The sequence below is a fragment of the Bos taurus genome, chromosome 15 (assembly GCF_002263795.3).
Source record: "Bos taurus isolate L1 Dominette 01449 registration number 42190680 breed Hereford chromosome 15, ARS-UCD2.0, whole genome shotgun sequence".
In the NCBI taxonomy this organism is placed as follows: Eukaryota; Metazoa; Chordata; class Mammalia; order Artiodactyla; family Bovidae; genus Bos; species Bos taurus.
Window position 1 is genome coordinate 29,859,554 of NC_037342.1, and position 27,209 is coordinate 29,886,762.

The following is a 27,209-nucleotide window of genomic DNA, read 5'->3' on the forward strand; positions in this document are numbered from 1 at the left end:
CATGGGAAATAGATGGGGAAACAGTGGAAACAGTGTCAGACTTTATTTTTGGGGGCTCCAAAATCACTGCAGATGGTGACTGCAGCCATGAAATTAAAAGATGCTTACTCCTTGGAAGAAAAGTTATGACCAACCTAGATAGCATGTTGAAAAGCAGAGATATTACTTTGCCAACAAAGGTCCATCTAGTCAAGGCTATGGTTTTTCCATTGGTCATGTATGGATGTGAGAGTTGAACTGTGAAGAAAGCTGAGTGCTGAAGAATCTATGCTTTTGAACTGTGGTGTTGGAGAAGACTCTTGAGAGTCCCATGGACTGCAAGGAGATCCAGCCAGTCCATTCTGAAGGAGATCAGCCCTGGGATTTCTTTGGAAGGAATGATGTTAAAGCTGAAACTCCAGTACTTTGGCCACCTCATGCGAAGAGTTGACTCACTGGAAAAGACTGATGCTGGGAGGGATTGGGGGCAGGAGGAGAAGAGGACGACAGAGGATGAGATGGCTGGATAGCATCACCGACTCGATGGACGTGAGTTTGAGTGAACTCCAGGAGTTGGTGATGGACAGGGAAGCCTGGCGTGCTGCGATTCATGGGGTCACAAAGAGTTGGACAAGACTGAGCGACTGAACTGACTGACTGACTGACTGACTGAATGGGTAACTGAGATCCCACACACCATGTTGTGTGACCAAAAAATAATCATTTCCCATTGTAAGTTCCTAGAAGGCAAGAGTCACCTCTTGTAATTGGCTACTCATGAGTGAGCACATAGTAATTGCTTTGGATGTTTGGGAATTAAAAAGACATTGAAACGGGAATTGATAAATGTGTCTATGCTATATGGATAGTTGAGGAAATCTGGACTATTTGAGTAGTACATTTTAAATTTTTTGAAATTGACCCTTATGGGTGTTCTTTTGCAAGTCTGTCTGTAGGGTGAATTTCTAACAGTTGGATTGCTAGATAAGAGTATGTCCATTTAAACTCTTTGAGAGAGGAGAGGGATATAATTAGTGGTAGGGCATATGGGAATTTCAGAAAGCAATGATATTTCATTTTTTTAGCTGAAAGGTAGGTTCTATGTGGGTGTTTCATCTTATTCTTTGTACCTTATAGTTCATTATCTACTTTGTATGAATAAATACTGGAGTAAAAATATCTGTAACTTTTTTTGGATAGACATTAAAATTTATTCCCTGTATTTTTTGCCCTAAGGTCCCTCCTAAAGTATGTGCGACTGTGAGAGGACCTGCTTCATCACATCCCAGTAGCTTGTTGTTTTGTTGCTTAATTTTGATTTATTTTTAAAACAGTGAATCTACTTTTAAAAATATCCTTGTGATAAATACACATGGTTTTTTTGTTGTTGTTTAAAGTTGAAAAGAATTGCTAAAAATGTTAGTTATCTGCTTCCATCTCCTCCAGCTTCCATGTCCCATTCAGATTTTTCCATTCCTAAAGCTGTTCCTTAGCCATAGGCTATACTGCTTTCTCCTGATTTTTCGATATTAGTTATGTGTTTAGGAAAGGATTTAAATCTCTTATCTTCCTCCTTCCTACTCCCTAACTTCCGACTGTAGTTAATTGGAATGTTTTTTGGTTCAGTCAGTATTCAGTGTTTAAATGATTTTTGCTCCCTATTGTTTCAAGTAATATACTATAATGTGATTACTTCTGCTTTGTTTTACAACCTTGCACTTTTCTGAAGTAATTGATTTGTTTTTATTTCCTTAGTTTTCAACTTGTACCTGTCACTACTAAACATCCTCTTGGTGTAATTTTCTGTGGAGTAAATTCTGTGCATGTATTAATAAAGGAGATGTTGTGTAATGTAGTATACTGGTGTATGAGAGTCTGCCATGCTTTGGCACCAGTGTGGACTGGTGTTCCACTGAGTGTGCTGCCTTCTGTCGCCCTGAGGTCTCTCTTCGCCATCATCATGGGACTTCATTGCCTCTCTCTGTGTTGGATTTTGTAACGCCCATGTTTTTCTGTTTCTTGCTTTAACTTCCTTGTTTGAGTAGAGTATGCCCTCAAAATAGCATTCTGTGAAAAGGTGAGAGGTGAAATTTTTAAGACATCTGATATCTTAAAAATGTCTTTATTCAGCCCTCAAACTGTCTAAATATAGACTTACTGGGTTGAAAAACAATTTTACCTCTGTGAATTGTTACAGCCTCAGTGACTTCTAGTTTCTAGCATATTTTTGCTCTTTGATGCCTCCTTTCTCTCTGTCCTCAGAAGCCGTAGTCTTTATCCTTGATTCCCTGAAAAGGGTGTTGTTGTTTGGCTTGTTATGGGTTTCTTTTCTTTGGGCTACCTATGTAATGAACACTTTCTATATGGATATTTATATCCCTTAGGTCTTGCGAATGCTCTTTTTTTTTTTTTGTAATTTCTTCCTCATATGCACTTTTATCCTTTTATTGAGCTTTATTATATGTTGAGATAAAAGAACATTTTAGGGATTGGTTATGATATTGAGGCATGAATTGAAGAATATGATTGATTAGCTCAACCCTCTGCCCTTTAGGGATGAGAAGGAGGGATGGATGGTTGGGGGGATCAAAATAGGCAGAGAGGGCCTTCCCAACTGAGAAACAACTTGAAGAAAGTTAAGGAGGTAGGAATTCCAAAATAGAGAATTACAGAAAACGCTATTGGTTAGGGAGACCAAATTAGACTTGTGAAAGCCAGGCAGGAAAGTGACATTTTATGACATGGGAAAGTAGGAGTTACTGGTGGATGGTTTTTGAGCTAGTGAGGATTTAAGGATGATTAAGCTGGTAATGGTGAACAAAATGATTTGGTGAGATAAGAAACTAGAAAGTTGGGAGAATTGTTAGAAGGTGGTTTTGATAAGTTAGGTCTGAGGTTGGTAAGTAGAATGAAAAGGAAAATATAGATATGCCAGTCTTTTGTGGAAAAATAAAAAGATACAGTGCAAGAAAGAGAGTGAAGTCACTCAGTCCGATTCTTTGCAGCCCCATGGACTGTAGCCCGCCAGGCTCCTCCATCCATGGGATTTTCCAGGCAAGAGTACTGGAGTGGGTTGCTATTTCCTTCTCCAGGGAGTCTTCCTGACCGAGGGATTGAACCCAGGTCTGCCCACATTATGGGCAGAGACTTTACCATCTGAGCCACCAGGGAAGGTGCAGTGACTGCCTAGATGTTGGTGGTGGAGGGAGAGTGAGTTTGGCTTTTCACTTTCTTAACCCTTGAGGTGCTGCGCTGCTCGTGCTCCATTGCCTTGGAGGCCATGTTCTTAGGTGTGAGTCAGAGCAAGCAACCTGTAATGCAGGCCTTTTCCCTCATTCTCCTCCTGGCATTAATGATGGGACTTACTATGGAGATGGTTGTTTTTCTGTCATTTTACATAAGTGCTTATAATACATATTTGCCTGTTTTCCATCTGTTTTGCTTTCAGGAAATGCAAATGCAAAGTAGTATTTTGTATAAATTCTCGTATATCTCTTGACAGCCTACTTGGACAAGCTTATCAGCTATTCATCACCCTGCTGTGGGCAGGGAAATGGAAAAGGTTATACATTTTATTTGTTTGTTTTGATTTGGCACAATTTTTGGAATACAAATTGACAAAAAAAATCATTGCTTTTAATTACTGAATCGAAATAACATTTCTTTGGAAGAACACAAGATGCTTTTTAATAATACCATTGATCACTTTATCTTATAAATCTCTCTTTTTTCTTTGAATCATAATAACCTCTGGAGAATTTATTTACTTTGATTTTTTTCTTCATTCTGCTCCTTAAGCATTATTTTCCTGGATGATTTGTTGAGAGATGAATGTGTATCCCTTTCTTTTAATACGACTTTCTTTTTTTAATCTTGAAAAGATTTTTCTTCTTCTGAAGATTAAGAGATGTAAAATCGTAAAGTTTTTTAAAATTGTAAGCTTGGAAGCTTCTTACAGCACAGCAGTTTCTAGATACAAGCTTTGTAGCTTGTATCTCCATGGTACTTTTGTGATTGAGAGCGCCCTCTTATGGTAACATAAAAATAATTCAGAAAGCACTTCTGTAAGCCAAAGTCAGGCTCATTGGTATAATCACTGTTCATATTCTACTTCTTTACATCTTTAGGAGTTGAGAGTTACCCCTACTCAAAACAAGAATAACCTATTAGGAAATTTTTACTTGTATTAGGTGGAACGACCTCCTTCTCCATTCTCCATGGCCCCACAAGCTTCCCTTCCCCCAGTGCCACCACGACTTGACCTTCTACAGCAGCGAATATCTATCCCTTCAAGTGCTTCTGGTCTTGGAACTGCTTCGAAGGTAAAGCATTATCCATTTCTATAGTTTTTTCTGATTCTTTTTTGTGGATTAGTGGAATTTGATTACTTCCATCATGCTTCCATAGGCTCCTTCTGGCTCTCTTCATAAGGACAAACCATTACCAATACCTCCCACTCTTCGAGATCTTCCACCGCCACCCCCTCCAGACCGTCCGTATTCTGGTGGAGCAGAAACCCGGCCTCAGAGACGCCCCTTGCCTTGTACACCAGGCGACTGTCCATCCAGAGACAAACTGCCCCCTGTCCCCTCTGGCCGCATTGGAGAAGCATCATGGCTGCATCGGCCAATCCCCAAAGTACCAGTAGTTGCCCCAAACCCTAGTGACCCCTGGACAGGGAGAGAATTAACCAACCGGCATTCACTTCCGTTTTCATTGCCCTCACAAATGGAACCCAGAACCGATACGCCTAGGCTCGGAAGCACATTCAATCTGGATACCTCCATGGTGAGTCCTGATTTTGAAATTATTTATCTTAGTAACAAATATTTGTGGATGACATTGATGGGGAATGTTCTTTGGTATGTTTTGTACTGGATTCAGAGATAATATCATCCCTATTTTCGAGAAATATATCTGTTAATATGTTTATTAATGCAATAACCATATTTCTGCCATGAGTTGTATAAATAGAAAACACTTTAATTTTAGAGAAAGAAAAGATTATTTCCAGATAGAGCAATCATGAGGGCTTTATGAGAAGAGTGGCATCTGAATTTGAAGTATCCTTTCCAAAGTGGATACTGTTTTAAGATAGACCTACAATGACAGAAATGCTTAAGATGTATTGTGGAATAAGAAGTGTTTAATTTGAGAGGAGAAGTTTTGTGTATCAGAGTAGGAAAGGGGGCTAGAAATGAACATTGTTGCTAGACTAGAGGACACTCTCCCAGAAGAATTGGAATTTATTTGGTATAAATGAAGAGTACATGAAGATTAAATTAGTGCAGTAATGTGACCAAAATGATGGCTTAAAGAGAGGAATCTAGGAATAGTATGCAGAATGGATTAGAAAGAGAATGGATGGAAAAAAGACAGGTTAGCAGTCCTTTGGATAAGCAGGAGATACGGGATAGAACCGGGGGTGGGAGCGGTGTATTCCTTCTTTTGTTGGTTCTTTATGCGCTCAGCAAGAAATCTTGCCCTCAAAAAATTTACATTCAACTGGAGGAAGGATGAAAAATAAACAGGGTAAACTATAAAATATAAAAGGTGTTTCATACTGATGAATGCTGTGGAGTTTTGGGTGGAAACGGTGTAGAGAAAGCTGGAGTTGGGATGGGGAGGCACATGAAGGGGCGACATACATTTCTCAGCAAAGATTTGGAGTAACAGGGGATGGAGGGAAAGCAGATGAGTTTGGGAGAGTCTGTGGTTGTAACCACAGAGGGGTTCCACATAGCTGGTACAGGGTAAACGAGAGGGAGACTCCTGGTCCAGGAGCAGAAGGGGGAGCCTGATTAGATACAGACTTTAGGGAGCATGAAACAAAGACCCAGTGAGTCTTGAAAGCAGTTGGTCGGTGGAAAAAAGGATGAGAGGTCGCATATACATATATACACATATGCACACACCCCAGAGGTTTTTAACCTGGCTAACTAGGGATAGATATGTTGAATTTGACACAAGCCATTAAAGGAAGAATTGGACAGTGGCTAGTTAGAAACCCAAGAAGAAGATGGAACTGGAGGGTAAAGTTGAGAAATGCTGTGGTCCTTAAATGAACTATGTATTTCTTGGTTGAAAGGGAAGGGGGAAGGTAACTTAGCATTTAAGTGGCATTTGTGGGATAGGCAGTCTTAATTAGTGAGAGTGGATTAGGTTTGACTTTCAGTGGCATCAATATAGAAAAATATGTAGATTTTTAAAGCTAGAATGATATTTGTGCAGACAGCTAGTTTCCTCAAATCTTTCTAGAATTAAAACAAACAATTCCCATTTCCTTGCCTCATTTTTAGATCTGTCCTCCCTAACCCTTATATTTGAGCCTTCAACTGTACTTTTGTCACATATAATAAGCCCAAAGCATGGCATTGAGGATGAGGTCTCTGTCTATATGACTGTTCTTGTTATTTTGAGTAGATTAAATAAGAGGAGATGCTTAGCTATATTAAGAACATTGTTTTTTTTTTTAAAACTCTTTTCTTTCCAGAATATGAATAGCAGCCCATTAGCAGGTGCAGAGTGTGAGCATCCCAAAATCAAACCTTCCGCATCTGCCAATGCCATTTATTCTCTGGCTGCCAGGTAAGTTTACTAAAACTGTATTTCATACAGTAGAGTTGATACTTTCAAACAACTTGTTTATAGGAAATTTAGAAAACCCAGAGGGTTGTAAAGAAGAAAATAAAAATCGACCTGTATTTCTATTATTTAAAAATTATCATGTATTGGACTGTTTCTTTCCATTATTTTCTCTGTGTATATGTACATAGTAGGAATGCAGAAGCAGGAGGTCAAGAGATATCTGCAGTAACAGGCAAGTTTGGCCTTGGAGTAAAAATGAAGCAGAGCAAAGGCTAAGAGAGGTTTGTCAAGGGAACACACTGGTCATAGCAAACATCCTCTCCCAACAACAAAAAATGAAAAGGAAGTTTGAGACCAAAAAAACAAAATAAGGTACAACGAGGAGTGTATTGTGGAAAACTTACATATAGGCAGTATTGGGCAGACACCCATCCAGAGGCACTTGTAGCTGCACTGCACGTCACTGGAAGGGGAGCAAGGGAGTGTAAAGGGGCTAAAGCTAGAGATAGACTCTGACTCCTGAAGGAGAAGTGCGTCTGCAGCAATAGGAACCCGGTGAGGCGAGCTGGGGGGGAAATCTCTTGCCATTATTCCTCACAGACCATTAATCACCTATGTCAGCCGAAGCTATTCTTCCAGTTTTCATTTCAGATGAAACAAAGGTAAAGGTTGATGGGGAACTTACCTGGCTTGGGCATATTCCTTGTGAGCAGGCTAAAGCCCAGTCACAGAGAAGGGGGAGACATGGGACTGCAGGTGTAAGATGGAGCTCACAGAATAGAAACCAGTAGGTTTCAGCTACACAGTTATTCAGGAGTGTATCATTTAATTTCCACAGTTTTGTGACTTTTCAGTGTTACTTTTTTTAAAATTGATTTGTAACTTTATCTATTGTGATTAGAGAAAATATTTTGTATGATATTTAAAAAAATCTATTGAGACTTAGTTTGTGGCCTAACATATTGTCCATCTGTAAGGTGTCCTGTTTGTACATGTGAAGAGCGTGTATGCTGTTATTGTTGAGTAGAGCTTTTTGTGTTTGTCTGTTACATCTAATTGGTTTACTGTGTTAAGTCCTTTGTTTCTTTACTTATATTATATTTGGTTGTCCTGCCCATGATTATGAGTGGGGTGTTGACATCTCCAGTTATTGTAGAGCTGTCTGTTTCTCCCTTCAGGTCTGTCAGGTTTTGCTTCATGTATTGATATTTGGATGGTCTGTCATTAGGTATATCAGTTCAGCTCAGTCGTGTCCGACTCTTTGCAACCCCATGATCCACAGCACACCAGGCCTCCCTGTCCTTCACCAACTCCCGGAGTCCACCCAAACCCATGTCCATTGAGTCGGTGATGCCATCCAGCCATCTCATCCTCTGTCATCCCCTTCTCCTCCTGCCCCAATCCCTCCCAGCATCAGGGTCTTTTCCAGTGAGTCAGCTCTTTGCGTCAGGTGGCCAAAGTATTGGAGTTTCAGCTTCAACATCAGTCCTTCCAGTGAACAACCAGGACTGATCTCAGGTGTATAAATGTTTATAATTGTTAAATCTTCCAGTTTATATAATGTTCTTTGTCTCTTGTAACCTTTTTTGACTGAAAGTCTATTGTGTCTGAATATTAGCATAGCTCCCTCCTCCCCACACCTCTTTGGTTACTATTTGCACAGAATAACTTAATCCATCCTTTGGCTTGCAGCCTGTTTGTGTCATGGAGTCTCAAATGAGTCTCTTATAGATAGCATATCATTGGATCGTGTGTTTTAATCCAATTTGCCAGTCTCTGTCTTTTGATTGGAGAGTTTAGCTCATTTATATTTAAAGCAATTACTGATATGGAGGGACTTCTATCATTGTGCTGTTTGTTTTCTGTATTCCCTGTAGTTTCTTTGTCCCTCATTTCCTGCATTACTTTGTTTTCTGTTTAGTTTTTTTGTGTGTGTGGTGAAATGTTTTCAGTTCCTTTCTCATTTCCTTTTTCTATATTCTATAGATTCTTTCTTTGTGTTTACCATAGGGATTATACATAACATCCCAAAGCTATAACAGTATAATTTGAATTTATATCAGCTTAACTTCAGTAGCATGTAAAAACTCTGCTCCTTTACTGCTCCACCACACCCCTTTGGTTGTTGAGTCACTAAATTACATTTTTATATATTGTGTGCCCCTGGTTCTTTTAAACTAGATTATGATCTAGTTCTTTTAAGTGCATTAGTTTCCTAAAATTTACACGGAAAAAGAGATTTGGGGTTACCAACCAAAGTTACAGTAAAACTAGCTTTTATACTGTTAATTATGGATTTTTTTCCTTTTAAATGCATTGGTCTCTTATATCATGTAGGAAAAAAAAGGTACAGTTACAAACCACTCTTACAACGATACTAGCTTTTATAACTGTCTGTGTATTTACTTTTATGCAAGTCTTTATTTCTCCATACAGCTGGAAATTACTGTCTAGTTTTTTCATTTCACCCTGCAGGACTTGGGCATTTCTTGCACGGCAGGTCTAGTGGTCATGTATTCCCTCAGCTTTTGTTTATTTGGAAATATCTTGATTTCTCCCTCAATTTTGGAAGCAGTTTTACCAGATACAGGCATACCTCAAGAGATGCTGTGGTTTGGTTCCATACCACAGCATTAAGGTGAATATTGGGATAAAGTGAGACCCTGAATTCTTTGGTTTTGGTTTCCCAGTATATATAAATGTTGTGTTTACACTATGCTGGAGTCTGTTAAATGTGCAGTTGCATTATGTCCTATACACACACACACACACACACATCTTAATGTAAAATGTTTCATCACTAAAAAACTCTAACCATCACCTGAGCCTTCAGCAAGTCATAATCTTTTTACAATGGTAATACCAGAGATCACTGATTACAGATCACTATAACAAATATAATAATGAAAAACCTTGAAATATCTTGAGAATTACCAAAATGTGGCACACAGACATGAAGTGGAAAAATGCTGTTAGAAAAATGGTGCTAATAGACTGGCTTGATACAGAGCTGCCACAGGTCTTCAATTTATTAAAAAAAAACAAAGTGCCGTGTGTGAAGTGCAGTAGAATAAGGTAAGCCTGTGCAGGATTCTTGGTTGAGAGCTTCTTTTCTTTTAGCATTTAGAATATATAAGCCGACTGTCTTCTGGCCTTTAAAGTTTCCGATGAGAGGTCTGCTCATAATCTCATTGAGGATCACTCATGTCTGAAGATTTGCTTCTTTCTGTATCTTTGTCTGTTAAGAGTGTGAGTCTTTCTGAGTTCCTTTTGCTTGGAGTTTGTGGGACGTCTCAGATATTTGCGTTCATTGAGTTGGGAAGTTTGGGGCCCTTGTTTCTTGGTCTGTTCTCTCTGCCCCTTCTCTCTCTCTCTCCTTCTAGGGCTCCCACCGTGTGTATGTTGGTCCTTCGGTGGCATGTCCCACAGCTCCCTTAGACTCTGGTTTTCTTCAGTCTTTTTTTCTTTCTGTTTATTCCTCAGCCTTGATAATTTCCGTTGTTCTCTGTTCAAGTTCACTGATTCTTTCTCCTTGCTGCTCAAGTCTACCTTTGAATCCCTCTAGTGATTTTTTTTTTTATTTCACTTTACTTTTCAGTCTAGAATTTCTTTTTTGTTTCTTCTTAGGTTTTTCTGTCTCTATTGATACTTTCATTTTGTTCCACATGGTTTTCTTGATTTTTCTCCACATCTTCCTTTAAATCTCATGGAAGTCACTTCAGCCAGAGTGAGAGGGACTTAGAACAGTGCAGGGAGGTGCAGCAGCAGTGGCTGCTGCTCCTGCCCTTTGTCAGCACCTCTGAGAACAGGAGCAGCAATCCATGATCAGAACACAGATTCCCAACATTTGAGGGGCTGAGTCCTTTTTTGTCCACCTTGACTCCTGAGTGTTACGTGAAGGCTGCTCCAGGAACATTTGTACAGCTGCCTGCCCTGTGACAAGGGTTGGGAATGGATAGCTGCTACTATGCTCAGAACTGAAATTAATAGCAATTTAGCATCCTGACCTTTACCTGGCAGTTACAAGCCTTCAACAGACTCTGGAGTTACAAAATGGTTACATCAGACAACTTCTACCATCTTCCCAGAATCCTCATTGAGTATCTGCTTTTTGTTTCATTGCTTTCTCCTCTTATATTTTTTTCTTCCAACTTTCTTTAGGCTTTACTTGTTATTTATCTAGCTCCATGAGCTGGGTGCTGTGTTAATATGCTCAGGCTGCCATAACAAAGTACTGCATACAGACTGGGCAGCTTAAGCAGCAGAATTTAATTTTCTCATAGTTCTGGCGACTGGAAGTCCAAGATCTATCAGGATGTCAGCGCATTTGGTTTCTGGTGAGGGATCTCCTACTGGCTTACATGCTTGCATAACCTTCTCACTATGTTCTCACATGGCTCTTCCTTCATACATGTGTCGAGGGAGAGGTATAGAGAGCAACAGCAGGCTCTCTGGTGTCTCCTCATATCAGGACACCATCCTGTTGGCTTGGGGCCCATCCTCATGACCTCATCCAGCCTTAGTTTCTGCCTCAGATGCCCCATGTTCACATATAGCCACACTGGGGATTCGGGCCTCAACACAGTAGTTTGGGAAGGATACGCACATTGAGTCCATAACAGATGCTATAGCTGTAAACCGCAGATTTTGATATGTCATGTTTTCTTTATCATTCACTTCAAATTATATGATGATTTTCCCTTTGTGATTTCTTCTTTGACTCATCAGTTGTTTATATGTTCCTTGATTTTCAAATATTGGAAGATTTTCTAGTTATTTTTCTGTTCCTGCATTCTAGCTTCCTTCCAGTGTGGTCAGAAACCATACCCTGTGATTTAAATTTGTACTACTTGTGGGACCTTCCTTATTGACTAGTTTATGATAAATTCCATATGTGTTATACCACTTTCATTTTATAAAAAGGAATATTCTGCAGTTGTTGGGCACAACATTCTGTATATGTCAAGTTTGTTAATTGTATTCAAATGTACTATTTCCTTGCTGATTTTTTTTTTTAATTTACGTGTTATGTTGAATACTAAGAGGCGTTATGTTAATAACTCCACCTATAATTGTGGATCTCTCTTTTTTCTGCTTATTTCTGTCCATTTGTATGTGTATTTAGTCTGTGTACTTAGGGTACATAGAAATGTAGAGTTATTGACTAAATAATCATTGTTCTTGTTACTCCGTTTACTCTCTGATTGCACTTCTAACCAGCTTTAGTCTGCTTTATCGTTATTGTTCAGTTGCTTAAGTCCTGGCCGACTCTTTGTGACCCCATGGAATTTGACTTATATTAAAATGTCTGTATCAGAGTCCTAACCCCTGGACTCAGCTCTTTTTTAGTGTTTGCTTGAACTTTTTCCATCCTTTTACTTTCAACTTTCCTGCTGAAGGGATGTTTGAAGGTATGTTTCTCGTAAGCAGTATATATAGATATACTTGCTGGCTTTTTCCCCCCTTAAATCCAATCTAGCATTTTTGTTTTAAAATATTTGTTCCTTACCCTTTCCCCCATTTTTCCTGTCTTTGCTCATTTCCCCCCCACCCCTAGTTTCTTTCTTTGGGAGTAAAATAGTTTTTATTATACCATTTCACTCCTTATATTCTTTTAACAGTTATTCTCGGGATTCCAACATATACCTTTGACTCGTGATCATTAGAGTCCACTTGGAATCAGGGCCTCTTAACACTTCAAGGACATTTAAATTTCCACGTATTTATCCTCTAGTATTTTCATTTCTTCCTGCTTTGCCACCATTCCATCTGAAATCTTTTTCCTTCTGCCTAAATAACTTCCTTTAGAGCAACAGAGGGAGAGAAAGAGGACGGTGTGTTAGTATATCTTCTATTAATGGATTCACTTAAATTTTCTTTGACTTAAAATATCTTTTATCTTTCATTTTTTAAAGATTTTTTTCTAAGTATAGTACAGTCAACCCTTGAACAATTCAGGAGTTAGGGGCACCAGATATTGGAATATCCAGATATAACTACAGTGCGCCCTCTGCATCTACAGTTTTTTTGTTTTTTGTTTTTGTATCTACAGTTTTACATCCAAATTCAACCAACTCTATGGATTGTGTAGTACTATAGTATGCATTTATGGGGAAAATGTGCATAAATTGGACCAATGCAATTTAAACCCATTGTCTTCCAACACTTTTTTTTTTTTTTCCCAACACTTTAAAAATATCATCACACTGCCTTTTGACTTTTATTGTTTCTGTTGGAAAATGAGAGTAATGTTGCTCCTTTAAGGGTAATGTTTCTTTTTCTGACTACTTATAACACCTTTTTGTCTTTGGATCCCAGCAGTTTTACTATAATGTGCCCATGTAGTTTTCTTTATATTTTTGCTTAAGGTTTTTGAGTTTTATGGATTTTGTCATTTGATGTTTTTAATCAGTTTTAGAAAATCTCAGCCACTGGGAATTCCCTGGTGGTCCAGTGGTTAGGATTCTGTGCTCTCGCTGCCAAGTGTCTGGGTTTCCCTGTTTGGGAAACTAAAATCCCATAAGCTGTGCAGTGCAGCCCCTTCTCGCCAACCCCCCACAAAAAAATCAGCATAGAAAATCTCAGCCACTATTTCCTTTTTCTTTTTTAAAATTTTTATTGGAGTAGTTGATTTACAATGTTGTGTTAGTTTCCAGTGTGTACTATTTCTTCAGAAGACTGAAGCAGTGCAGTCTCTCTTCTGTGACTCCAATTACCTGAAAGTGCAGTCTTCTCATCATACCTCGTATAGCTCTTTTGTCATTTCCTTGTTTTCCATTCTTTTTCCTCTCTTTACTTGAGTTGGAATAGTTCTTACTCTATTTCACTTACCTAATCTTTTTCTTTTTTTTTTTTTTCAGTTTCTAATCGGCCCCAGAATCTATCTAACAAATACTGTGTTCTTAGGTTCTAGACTTTTCATGTATAGCTTTCTAATAAAATTATTTTTTCTTGAACATATAAATTATAACTATTTTAAGGGCCATATTTGTTACTTTCAACTTTGTCTCTCTAGTTTGGCAAGATAGCCAAAGTACTACTGATTTTTGCTTGGTTTCTCAGAATCTTGTCCCATGCATACATGGTTTAAGGATTCACAGTAGCTCTAGGGAAAATTGCAGGCAGCATTTCAAACCTATTTCTCTACTATTCCCTTCTCCAGGATTTTTGACTCCTTGTGTCTTGGCCATTGTGATATTCCCAAATTCCAATCCCTCTCTCCTCAGTCTGTTGAAAACTACATCGAAAGGTCAAGTTCAGAACTCCTAATATGGGGCTTATTGCAGTGTATTCTCCTTGCCTCTGGAAAGAGAATATGCCTCTGCTTCTTTCTTTTGTATAGTTTCCTGCTTTTATAGCTGGCTGTTATAGGCAGACGGTCAGACAATACTTGTTACTTGGCCATGGCTGTAGGGATATAAAATGTATTTATGTTTTATAAATATACATTATAAATATACATAAATATACCAATATAAAAAATTATATATAAATATTTATAAATTAAAATTTATAAATGTAGTACTCTTGCCTGGGAAATCCCATGGACGGAGGAGCCTGGTAGGCTGCAGTCCATGGGGTCCCAAAGAGTCGGACACAACTGAGCGACTTCACTTTCACTTTCCACTTTCATGCATTGGAGAAGGAAATGGCAACCCACTCCAGTTCTTGCCTGGAGAATCCCAGGGACGGAGGAGCCTGGTGGGCTGCTGTCTCTGGGGTCACACAGAGTTGGACACGACTGATGTGACTTAGCAGCAGCAGCAGCAGCAGTGTTATGTTTTCCCTTTTTTTTTAACTTAGCATTATATATTGGTCACTTCTTCCTTTCAGTTAAAAAGTTCTTCAAAATCCTCACTTTTTTTTCTTTTATTTATTTTTTTAAATATTTATTTTAATTGTATTAATATTGTATTGGCTTTGCCGTACATCAACATGAATCTGCCACAGGTGTACATGTGCTCCCCATCCTGAACCCCCCTCCCACCTCCCTCCCCATACCATCCCTCTGGGTCATCCCAGTGCACCAGCCCCAAGCATCCTGTATCCTGCATCGAACCTGGACTGGTGATTCGTTTCTTATATGATATTATACATGTTTCAATGCCATTCTCCCAAATCATCCCTGCCTCTCCCTCTCCCACAGAGTCCAAAAGACTGTTCTATACATCTGTGTCTCTTTTGCTGTCTCGCATACAGGGTTATCGTTACCATCTTTCTAAATTCCATATATATGTGTTAGTATACTGTATTGGTGTTTTTCTTTCTGGCTTACTTCACTCTGTATAATAGGCTCCAGTTTCATCCACCTCATTAGACCTGATTCAAATGTATTCTTTTTAATGGCTGAGTAATACTCCATTGTGTATATGTACCACAGCTTTCTTATCTGCTGATGGACATCTAGGTTGCTTCCATATCCTGGCTATTATAAACAGTGCTGTGATGAACATTGGGGTACATGTGTCTCTTTCAATTCTGGTTTCCTCAGTGTGTATGCCCAGCAGTGGGATTGCTGGGCCATAAGGCAGTTCTATTTCCAGTTTTAAGGAATCTCCACACTGTTCTCCATAGTGGCTGTACTAATTTGCATTCCCACCAACAGTGTAAGAGGGTTCCTTTTTTTCCACACCCTAAAATCCTCACTTTTAACAGTTGCATATTATTACATAACATGACTGTTGTTGCTCAGTCCTGTCTGACTCTCAGCGACCCTATGGGCTGCAGCACACCAGGCTTCCCTGTCCTTCACTATCTCCTGCAAGTTTATGACATCATATATTTAATCATTCCTGTTGTTGGATATTTATTTTGTTTAAAAGCTTTTAATGTAATGACTTTACTTCAGTGTATCTTTCTACATAGCCAGAGATGGAGCCAAGGTAGAATTACTGTGACAGAGAATGTGAATGTTTTAAAGTATGTATTGCCAAAATGCTTAATGAGTAAATGGTGCAATTTTATATTTTTATTAACATCAACAAAAAGAATTGTAATTAAAATTTTTGCATTACCCTTTTAATGACCTTTTTCTCTTTATGAAAATAGTATGTGTTATAAGAATATTTAAAAAACACAGGTGAGCAATGCTAAAAAAAGTTAGAATCTTACCACCTAGAGTCAGACAGTAATTGACAACAGGTAATATACTCATTGCCATTCTTATGTGTTTAGAATCATGCTTGCTGTTTTTTACTAGGAGTATCTTGAACATCTGAGGATGTTATATATTTCTTCTGCCACAGTGATTTTCGAATTACTTCAGGTAATTGCAAAGCAGTTCATTCTTTCTGTTTTTTTATTCTTCCTCTTCCAGACCTCTTCCTGTGCCAAAGCTGCCTCCTGGGGAGCAGTGTGAAAGTGAGGAGGACACAGAGTATATGACTCCTTCCTCTAGGCCCGTGGGACTTCAAAAGCCAGACGTGAAGTGGCCTCCGGAGATAGCACAGAGTTCACGGTAGGTTCACAATAGTCCTGTTAGGGAATTCAGTTGACACCAACTCACTCACCTGCTTGGCTTGCTGCCTGCACATAGCATTATCCAGCCAAAAATAAAGCAGAAAGATGTGTGTAGCCGCTAATGTTTTAAGCTTCTTGCAGCTGTAAGCAGTTCAACTTAACATTTCTTCAGCATCACAGTAATTTCAAAAACATACACAGCTGTTACTCGTAATAGGAGTCAATCTTATGATATTTACTAGTAGTGACACTGGTGAAGGGAGAGTGTTATCTTGATAGAATCAGGGTCTAGAGAAGTTGTGAATAAGTGACTCCTGGTAAGTCTGCAGATAACAGAGTTCTGTTTCTGAAGATAATTATGCCACTTTCCTTCCGGTCCAGAACGTGTGACTGTGACCAGCAGATCGACAGCTGTACATACGAAGCCATGTATAATATTCAGTCCCAGGTGGCGCCGTCTGTCACAGAGAGTGGTACCTTTGGTGAGTAGTCATTCTGCTACTTTATTGGTTTGTTTATTTGAATTTATTTATCCATTTGGCTATGCCGGGTCTTAGTTGCAGCACTTAGTTGCAGTGGGATCTTTAGTTGTGATGTGTAAACTCTTAGTTGCAGCATGTGGGATCTTAGTTCCCTGACCAGGGATCAGACTTGGGCCCCTTGCATTGGAGACACGGAGTCTTAGCCACTGGACCACCAGGGATGTCCCCAGTTTTGCTGCTTTAACAATCATTGATATGCCAGAGGAATGAGCTGGTAATGTCTGGCCAATGAAAGCTTGATCTAAGTGAAATATTCTTAAATAATTTTCTTTGCAAAATATCTTTGATCTATGGCAGTAAAGGCCTTTCTTCTCTTTTATTTCTCACAGCCAGTTCCATTTGGGTTTTTCATCCTTCCAGGGCCTGGCGGCCTTTGTGTTATATGGCCTGGACCTGCAGTGCTGGCAGCTAGCTCCCTCTTACTCCCATTGCTTTTCAACATTGATGAAATTCTTGTGTGTGTGGGTGGTGAACACTCAATTCCCATGTTAACTAGCTTACCAAGTTGAAAGTTCAAGAAGGCAGTACATACAACAGGGCCCTTTGGCTGATCTTCCAAGGTGAAATGCAGATGAAAATATTGACTGAATGCTGTAAAGTGGTGCTTGAGTCTTGGATTTCAGTGGCTGTTAACCTTGGCCAGGGTTGCTTTTGACATATTTAGAAAAGTAGAGCTGCAGGATTGGTGCAGATTTTAGGTTCCTTGTTTCTTTTATTTCTACCCACAGGGCCACACAGTGTTTGGCCCATAATGGATATTCAGTAACTGATGCCATATATGCTTGATGAGTGGATGTCCCTGTCCTGAAATGTTAGAGAAGTACATTAGAAAAAGAGGATAACTGCATGAACCTTTGTCTAGGTGAAGGGAATTTGGCTGCAGCCCATGCCAACACTGGCCCTGAGGAGTCAGAAAACGAAGAGGACGGGTATGATGTCCCCAAGCCACCCGTGCCTGCGGTGCTGGCCCGCCGCACGCTCTCCGACATCTCCAACGCCAGTTCCTCCTTTGGCTGGCTGTCCCTGGAAGGTGATCCCCCGACACGTGAGTCTCCAGGCTCCCTCAGGTTTACCCAGAAATGCTATGTGGCTCCCTATTTATATCAAAACAGAGATGACTGCCTAGGGACAGTAAGTCAGTAGCCGAAAGGAGTGGACCAAAGTGGGAGGAGAGCTGGTCCTGGGACCCAAATTGGGAAGTTAAAGCTGATTTAGACTGTTGAGAATTTTGCCTGACTTAGAAATAAGGTTATTCCTTACACCCTGGCTCTGCCTATGCTGGGGGTAGTAGGCTTTCTGGCTCATCTGAGCATGTGTGATGACAGTGGTAATTCAGCTTGATGATTCGGAGCACACATTCCTGACTTCTAGGCCCTGTCCCGCTGGAAGGGAGGCGTACTGGCTCTGGAAAGCACACTGAGTGGGCCTGGAGCCAGCCCACATTTGGACCTCGACTGTTAAGGGCTGTCCTTCTTGCACCTGTGGCTGCCTGGGAACGCAGCGGCCAGAGTTTCTGTCACTTTAGTGACGGAAGACAGCCTTTAGGACAGCTGGTGAAAAAAGATACATGGCCTCCATTGCCCAAACAGGCAGTGATCCCTTGCCACCCAGCCTTGTTTAATGCTTCTTCACTGTGACCTCGGCTTATTTCTGTTCCTTGATTTGTAAAGGGAGAAATCTAGTGTCTGCTCTGGCCCCTCAGAAATGTTTTTTGACTTATTCAGGCAGTAATGCATGTGAAAATTTGGTGCTCAGTGTAAAGCGTGTTGCAGATGTGTGTGTAGGGCAGCGTGGTCCCCGTCGGTAGGGCAAGTGCATGGTGTCTTTAGAAAGTTGTCCTGCCATGAGAGGAAGGCTGTACACTAAAACCCTTAAAGCTGTAAAAACCCAGCCGTGTGACTGAAGAACACATGGACCCGACTGACAGTGGGTCAGTAATATCTCATACTAATACATTGTTATTAGATGAGGCTTTCTCCCCACCCCCACCCGCCCCCAGATTTGCAAATATTCTCTTTCCGATTTCTTCCAGACTTCACTGAGAGTGCCCAGGTTCCTGAGAGGCCACCCAAGCCGTTCCCTCGGAGAATCAACTCTGAACGGAAAGCAGGCAGCTGTCAGCAGAGCAGTGCTGCCGCCTCGGCCGCTGCCTCCCCGCAGCTCTCCAGCGAGATCGAGAGCCTCCTGAGTCAGGGCTACTCCTATCAGGACATTCAGAAAGCCTTGGTCATTGCCCACAACAACATTGAAATGGCCAAAAACATCCTCCGGGAATTCGTTTCTATTTCTTCTCCAGCCCACGTTGCCACCTAGCACACCCCCTGCCTGCTGCAGCTTAGAGGACCGAGGAGCCGGGAGCTCTTGCTCAAGTAGCACCCAAAAGGGCGGCTAGGTTCCTTTGGAAACTTCACAGTGAGATCTTGCCCTATCTGTGGGGTATCACATCTGTGGTTCCAAGATTTCAAAGCAGTGGACTGAGGACGGAACACCTAGGAGGCTTGATTCTTTTCTTTGTTTTAAGAGTGCATTTGAAGGTGTCCTTCAGTTCCCACTTGGAAAGAGTGGATTTTTGTGAAATGGTAGCCTACCTGGGGAACAGTCCAGAAAGCAAAAGTACTGTGCTGTAAATCCTAATTGAGGACTTAAGACTTTCTTGGGTTAAGGATATGGTTGTGTGCGTTTTGTCCGTCTGTCTGTGGTTGTGTGTGTCCTGTGATTATAAGATTAACCTGCTGTGTGTGTAAATTCCAGGCGGGGAATTAGCACAAGAGGTTTAGGAAGGAATCTTAAAGACTTCCATCTACTGTGGTTTTCTCCCCAACCCCAGTGTGTGTTACAGCTCAGACACTCCCCTCTGGCTTGGATTACCATGTGCATAGCTGAAGTCTTGTATTTTTAGAACACGTCCCCCCGCCCCGCTCTGTCTTTTCCCTGTCTCCTCCGCCCTCCTCCTCCTCAGTGTCCGTCATTGGCAGTGGGCTTGCTGTGATCAGCCTTACTGATGCCAAGCAGCTTATAGGATGTTCTTTATAATGTGTGATGGTGTTGGTTTGTTTGGTAGATAGATGGGAAAAAAGTACTGTTGCTCTGTCATTATGGTCCTGTTTGATACTCGAAGCGAACACTGGTCACTCCAAAGCACTGTTTCTATAGGAACATTGAATCTGTTTTTAAAAAGATGTTTTAATTATCATAATTACATAATGACTGATATGAGATAGAGGCCTTCAGATACATTCCATGCTCTCCCCAGAAAGTAGTCTGCGGGAGCCAGTTGCCTTGGTGCCAGGTATGTGTTCTAATGTAGGTCATGAGATTTTCTACTTAATGGAAAGGGGAAATCATTTGTTTCCGGCATGGCTTTCTGGCCCAAATACCATGAAGCACTTAGGAAGCTCCGTTCACACGCTCTCTACCTTGTTATACATAAAATGCACACAGCAGACAATAAGGATTTCTCTCTTCAGCTTTTCTTCCCAGTGAATTTCAGCTTATATGGGTGTCTCCCTGTGATGATGAGCCAGGTTATATTTTCAGAGATGAGTGTTTTCTTTGCTCTTTACGGAGTCAGGGGATATCACTCCAGGGTAGCACAGCATTCTGCTGACAGTTAGCACCAACCCTACACTGGTGCTGCCTGGCGACTCGCTTTTCTCTTCGTGCCTATGGCTTTGGGAATGTAGCATTTCCTTCTTCCTCCCCGTCCCCTTTCTTTTTCCCTTTAGCTCTCAGATACTCTTTAGTGACTGTGTTCCCTATGGTCTTTAGACATCACTGGTGTAATCAATGCCTTTACTGCACTCAGACAACATTGACAAGCCCTGCAGCTTGTGCCCTTGCCAGCTGGTAAAGAAGACTCAGAGTTCGTTGGTCTGTTCCTGTAGATGCTGCCAAGGGACCTCTTGATTTCAGTTAGTTCTCCAGCCTGAGCCTTTTAACTGACTTCCCTGGCAGTGGGTAACCTTCCTCCTGGTCAGAAACAAGCCTGCTCCTTGATAAACCCACCTGCCTCACAATCTAAAACCTGGTTTTGTCTCACAATCCAAACAGAAATGACTTTGCATCTGTTTTCTTTCCCATGTTATCATCTTTGGACTTAAAGCTTTTTCTAACTCTTTTCTTAGCTTTCAGTTACTCCTAGATCTTTTGTTTTTCTCCTCTTGCCTCCGAGCCATTTACATTCCCAGAGTGGATGGTTTGGGGATTCTTGCTGAATTGCCGTGGTTACCCAGTGTCTTCCCTTTATGGCAGAAAATGACACAGCCCCCAGCAGGTGCAGGAGGGCCTGAATCCGGGTGGAGGGGGCAGAGGAAGGCGACAGAGAGTAGGAAAGAGGAAGCTGGTGTCTCCCGCTGAAAGCCAGTGTAGAGCTTCACTCGTGGCAGCGCTCAGTTTTGCACTTTGTTCAGATGTGGAAGGCCTAGGTGAGGAACTGGAAAACATGGCGGCAGCCTGCATGCCTCTGCTGCTGGAGATTTTCCTCATCTGCAGATACTGCCTGTAGCCTGAAGATCTGTCAAGAGAAGAAAGCAGTGGTTCTGCAAATCCTTTGTCTTTTCAAAGTGCATGCAAAGTCTTCTTTGAAGATTATGTCCTTACTTATATACGCTAAAGGCAAGCTTATCCTTTTTTTTTTCATAATGATTCATTGGGTCATTCAGTACTCAACAGTTCATTGAGTACCTGTGTGGTTCATTGGGTCAGCCCTCAGACTCGGTGTTGAACATATGCACCGTTACTTGGCCTGGTTCTTAGCTTGTCGGTTGTTTGTCTATGGGCACTCAGGGTCTCAGACCTTTCTGTGAGAGGTTCCTTTGGGTGCTCTGAGTTCATGCCTGGGTCTGAGCCTGAGATTGCTGGGTGAACCTCAGGCAAGTTTTTGCATGGCTCTTGTTTTGAGGATATTTCCAAAACCCTAATTTCTTAAATTTTCCCTTGAGGCACCAGTCACCCATGCTTCATCCTCAGTTTGTGTGGCAGTTTTTAATTCTTTGGTTCTGCTCTGAATTTAACTAAATTGCCCTTTGACAAGTGGGCTTTGAATGTTGCCGTTTGGAGCAATCACATCCCCTTTCTCCCTCTAAATTACAAATGGTTCCTCCTCTGTTAGCTATCAGGTAAGTAAGGTAAAAACCACTTTGCTGTTTTCCCTTTGCTCAAATTAGGCTCTTCGGTTCAGCCCTGCTTCCCCATGTCTCCCTGGACTGCTTTCCACAGCCCTCCTTGATGCTGGGTGGCTGTTTCATCCACTGCCCCTGCCATACTCCTTTCATTAAAGTCAGGGGTTCTCAAGGTGGAAAAAAACCTGTGGGCTCAGTGATACACCTACCTCCCTTTAGGTAAATAGTAGATTTGGCAGTCTGCCGTCTCAGCATTTATCTGTTACTACCAGTAGTGGTATATGCCTGTGGGTGGCCATGCTGCCCCTAACTCTCTTTGTGCCCCTAGCCCTGCTCTGCGTGTTGTGCCATCCTTCGGTTCTTTTGCTTCTCATGCAGACTCTTAACACCAGGGCCCAGGGTGTGGGATAGTACTGCTAGTATCATTTAGCTGTTTTGTGGATTTAGAAGAAAAATTAGGGGGGTTGCTATTTCTCACACTTAAAATATTTATTTCCTCTGTAGAAAAGTAAAATATATTTTATGGTCCAATCAGAAACCTCACACATGAATTTTGTATATTTGCTTGCAAAGTAGGGACCAGCTGTATGTTCCCTTTAACAAGATCTTGATCTTTTTGCATGTGACCAGCAATGGTGTTAGTGCAGAATATTCTCCTACCTCACGTCATGAGAGGCAGAGGGGTACAGGCCGTCTTCCCAAACTGTAAATCTCCTCTCTTGCTGTTGGCCTTTCTGACTCTGCAGTGACCACTGCCCATGGAATAACGATTCTGACCATTGGCCTGGCTCTCACAGAGTGTGTGTTCATTCAGCAGGTAGTTCTGAGTGAAAACCATGAGCCTGGAGTGCCAGCTCTGTGTTCTCCCTGCCACCACAGGGCGGTTTACTGATGTTGAGGAATTGTGCTTGGACTGTCTAGCATGTGCATTTGGCCCTAAAATGCCCATTCCCAGTTCACTTGTGCAGTTTATAGTCACAGCTCTGTGCAGACATACGTTTCCTTATAGAGCTGTCCTGGTTAAGAATCAGTTCAAGATGCTCCCTTTAACCCCTGTTATCTTCCTATAGTTTTGACAATGTCTGGGAGATTCCTCCATGTAAGTCTCATGGATTACCCACCATTTTTATGTGTTTACAGCCTGTTTGGTGGGTCTGTTCATCGGCTCAGAGTTGCACAGTAGGGCAGTCAAATGTTTAAGGAAAGCATCTGCCTATAGTCCCCTTTCCACTCTAGTGCCTTCCTTGATCTTTTTACTCAGCTGCTTGTATTCCTATTTCCCTTTATTAGGAAGTTTTCTTAGGACCCTTCTAGGTTTTCAATCATTCCACAACCTTTCTGCTAATCCTGTGTCTCTTTAGAAGGGCTGAAGTTTCGAGAGGAGGATGAGCACCTGTCTCTAGGTCCTGATGGTCCACCAGTTGTTTGGTCTCCCAAGAGCCAGGCAGTGAAGTAGACTGAACTCAGTTCTCAGAAATGTCAGCCTATATAGGAGTATGGAGCTTAGAGACCCTGGAACTTAGTGTAAGAGTCAACACGTTATTCTCCTCCTGGATTTTCAATGCCCTAGAAATTTGATCTGAAGTATTCTCAGCATAAAGCATTACTATTACTTTGATCTCAGTCTACATTAGCAGCCTCATGTTAGAAATGCATGTTGCCACTTAATGCATGGAGGAGGGTGCATAGTGGAAGAAGGTCAAGGCTGTATATTTGACCATCCTGTTGAGCAGTCCTTCGGATACAAGAAACAGAAGAATTCAAGTAGAAGAAAGGAGGGAGTCATCAGGATGCAGAGTATCTCCCAGAACCCAGCGAAGCAGTACAGTTGATTCTGCATGGAGCAGAGAAACTTTGCAACTTGACCTTTCTCCTCCAAGTAAATCTGTTTGTCAGTAATGTGTGGCCCTGAAATCAGAACCCTAGTCCTCAAGTCCTCATGACCCCCCAGTTTAGGATCCTCGCTTTAACAGATACCCAGCTCCTCTTGTTCATATTCTCAAGGAAGCCTGTCATCAGCCCAGCATATTGATCAGGTGTGAACACCCAACCAGTCAGCCTTTGCCACACAGGGCAGCAGCCGCATGTTCAGGTGAGAAGAAGGGGCAGTGGGAGGTTCTGACTGGAGGTGAGAGAGACCCTAAATCATTTTGGGTTGGCCAAAAAGTTCGATCAGCTTTTGTGTATGATGTCATGACATGAAAACTCAAATGCACTTTTTGGGCAAACCAATACTTCAGTAGTAAAGTTTACCATACTGCTTTCTCGAGAGGGGAAAGGCAGGCGTGGGACTGTATCTGGGACATTGAAGAAATGCTTAGGTTAACGTTAACTTGGGTTACTGTCTTCACTGCTTCTTTATTGCCTGTTTTTCTTTCCCTTATGAGGCCTGGCATCCAAGATTTCTTCCCTCTTTCTTCAGGACCCGTTTCTTCTGTTCCAGAGCTAGTCTGTCCTTAGGTGACATTTCTTAGCCTTCATTTAATCTCAGGTTTCTGGCTGGCTTTCATCTTCAGAGAGCAGATCCCAAACCCCCTGTCGCCCCTGCCTGTGGACTTCTGGGCTCTCTTCAGGTTTTAGTGCTGAGAACATCCTCATTCTCCAGGCGCGTGGCCTCAGTCCCTCCACGCCCTCCTCCCCGCCCTCTTATCTAGTCTCCTCTGCAGTGATGTCCTCAGGCAGGCCTTCTGCGGTACCTCAGAAACTACTTTGCAGTGAGAATTTATGACACTGGGACAGTTGCCAGGATGTGAATTAGGTATAGATTCCAGTTGAGAGTTGCTCCTGAGAGCTCTTTCAACAGGATGCATCTGTCCTCTCTGTCCGGTTGCTTCCTTTGTCATCCTGTAGTAAAGCCTTTATTTGTTGGTTTTTTAAAGCCATGCTTCTGCTTGCCTGAATCTTCTGATCTTATTTCTCTCATCCCAGAGCCTGTCCCTTGTTATTAATGCATTTCATAATTACTTACAACTTTTTAAAATTACTGGAGTCATTTGATGTACATTGAAGTCGCCTAATAATCCAAAGATACACACTGAGGCCCGTGGTAAAGGCTGGGGCCTGTGTGTTTGAAATTCCTTCTGGGCTCCAGAATTCAGGGGCAGAGGGACAGCAGTGCCACTTGGCTTCACCGAGTCCTAGGAAGTCTGGGTTGGTTTCAGAGAGGGAGCACCAATGTTTCTTATTTCCGGAAAATAGCCCAGGAGTGAGTGGGGGAGTCGGGGTGGGGAGAGCCAGGCCTGCCTGGGGGCCTCCTGGCAGTCTTCTGGAGAACACAGTGCCAAAGGGCCAGCTGTTGACTAACAGACTAACAACTGTTTGGACATCTTGCTGCCCCTTCCTTTGTTCAGTGCTTGAGAAAAATGTAGCTGACCACTCGCTGTGTGTGTAGAGAGCAGAGGCTGAACGCCAACCTACTGATCTGGCAGTGGAACAAATCAGAGTTCTCATGCCCGGCCCCAGATTCTTATCCAGCCCCCAAAATGTGAGAGGCGCCCTTCACAAATTCTCCTCCTGCCGCTGGATCACTTTGGGAGGCCAGGGGATCCTGCTCGGTACCGGCTGGCTGAGCCTCCGCAGGCCTGGCGCCGCTTCCGTGCTGGGCCCCGCGTTGGCGGGGTGTGTGCCTGCACCCAGCACTCTGACATAGGTGCTAGCGTGCCCTGAGCGTCAGTCCCTCCTCCCCACCTCCCTCTGACCGCGTTTTGTGGCCGAGGAAGCTGCGCTTATGGCTGTCTGGAAGCTGATGGGGCAGGGGACTGCTTACAAGGCTGTAGACCACGTGTATTCTCTTCCTTGGCTTCTTCCTTCTGCTGTTGGGGTGAGTGAGCCTGCAGGCGCCAGGCCCACGAGAGTGGATGCCTCCTGACCTGCCCGTCTCATCCTCGTTCTAGTGTCTTGGCCTTGGCCTCCTGCTGAAATGTGTGGCAGGGGCGTGGCAGCTAGGAGGTACCTCCTCCCTCTGCTTTCTGGCTGTGGTGACTTGGTATTTTTAACCTTATATATCTTTTTCCTTTATTCAAAACAAAACAATTTTTAGCACACTGAAAAAAAAAAAAAAAAAAACCAAACATTTTGTGCCTTTCTAAGGCAGCACTGTATCCCAGGCTGCATTTTAGGACTTAATATGGAAATACCAGAGTCTTAGCTCCTCTACCTTGAGTGTCATTAGTTGTCTAGTCTGGGGGAGAGGAAGTGTCTCCGTGCGGCCGGCGGGGTGGCACCCAGGTGCAGCGGGTCAGCGCTCCCTTCTCCCAGCCACAGTGCTGAGTTGGAAGAAACAAGCATTGTACCCCAGGATCGTTTGGTTGGCTCCAGTCAAAACCTTAATTGTCAGGTTGGATGTTCTGTACTCAGCAGGAGACAGAACGTTCCATGACAGCCAGGTGTCCTCTGGACCGTCTCAAGTGACGCAGCCTCCCGATCCTGTCAGTGACCCACCTGCATGGAACAGTGTAGGGTGGACTCCCAAGAAGAGGCGGTTGTCTGTCTTGTCTTGTCTTGATGCTGGATCCTGAACTAGCCTAGACCTCCTGCCTCTCTCTTAAGACTTGGCTTTCCTTTCATTTGAAAACTTCAGTCATAGAGCATTAAGCAGATGGTGCCTCTGCAGGGGCGAGTTTTCCCCTGGGCAGGGCGGCAAGGACCACGTACCGGAACAGAAGCCTGTCCTCAGTATAGTGGCCACTGTAGGTTTCAACAACAACTAAAGTTTTCTGTATAATGACGTTTTACTTGCCTCTTTCCCTCTTCTCAGCTCTTCCTTGCCTATAACTTAATAAAGAATTGGGAGATAGAAACAGTTCTTTTCAAAGTCCTCCTTATTCAGGATTTTGACATTCTTGGCCTGGGTGGGGCTGGAGAGAACTTGATGCTTTCTCCAGAATGAAGAGTCCCATTTGTATATCAGTGTTAAAAATAAAACAAAATGAAACCTTAGATGAGATTTTTGTGGACTATTTTAAAAATGTGTCATTAATATAAAAAAATTATATTAGCAGTATTTAATCATTCTCACCTGTAAAGAATAAAACAGAAGGTAAATATTCTTACAGAGAATAGCAGAGCTTTAAGAGTCATTTTCATTTTAAGTCCATTTTGTTTTGCCAATGTATTAATGTTTAGAGGTTCTGTTATACTAATGTTATTTATTAATTTTTTTCACTTCCATACACAGTTAACTAAAGAGCTTTTTCAGGCACCCATGTCTGTAAAAAATATTTTTAAATAAAGTTTCTTTTGTTGTAGCAGACCAGAGTTCTTGCTCATTCCTGGGTCAGGGAGTAATACATTGGGGAACTATAGGGCCAGATGTATAACCCCACCAGTTCATCACCAGACGTCCGTTCTGCTACCTGGAGGGCCGTCTAAATGACAGGAAAGGGGCAAAAACTCTCTGCCGTCAGCTCACCAGGCTCTGCAAGCTGGTGATCAGGGCAGCTGTGCTGCTAAGGAGCAAGGTTATCCTCTGTGTTAGAGCTCGAGCCCCCTGCTGAGAAGCAGAGATGCCCTCTGGTCCCCG

General features: G+C 42.2%; 1 protein-coding gene across 2 annotated transcripts in view; it reads left to right on the forward strand.

The window, feature by feature from the left end:
* CBL (Cbl proto-oncogene) overlaps positions 1-26,937 on the forward strand; it is a 99,330-nt gene extending 72,393 nt beyond the window's left edge. The window contains exons 10-17 of one of the 2 annotated variants that reach the window (XM_002693082.6): positions 3,482-3,541; positions 4,170-4,301; positions 4,387-4,767; positions 6,473-6,567; positions 15,884-16,024; positions 16,408-16,508; positions 17,431-17,613; positions 18,601-26,937. In XM_002693082.6, coding sequence (XP_002693128.3) covers positions 3,482-3,541; positions 4,170-4,301; positions 4,387-4,767; positions 6,473-6,567; positions 15,884-16,024; positions 16,408-16,508; positions 17,431-17,613; positions 18,601-18,881 — 1,374 coding nt within the window. In that variant the 3' untranslated portion in view covers positions 18,882-26,937. The remainder of the gene's footprint in view (positions 1-3,481; positions 3,542-4,169; positions 4,302-4,386; positions 4,768-6,472; positions 6,568-15,883; positions 16,025-16,407; positions 16,509-17,430; positions 17,614-18,600) is intronic. The other variant, XM_010812517.4, reaches the window with a different exon arrangement.
* The last annotated feature ends 272 nt before the right edge of the window (positions 26,938-27,209 follow it).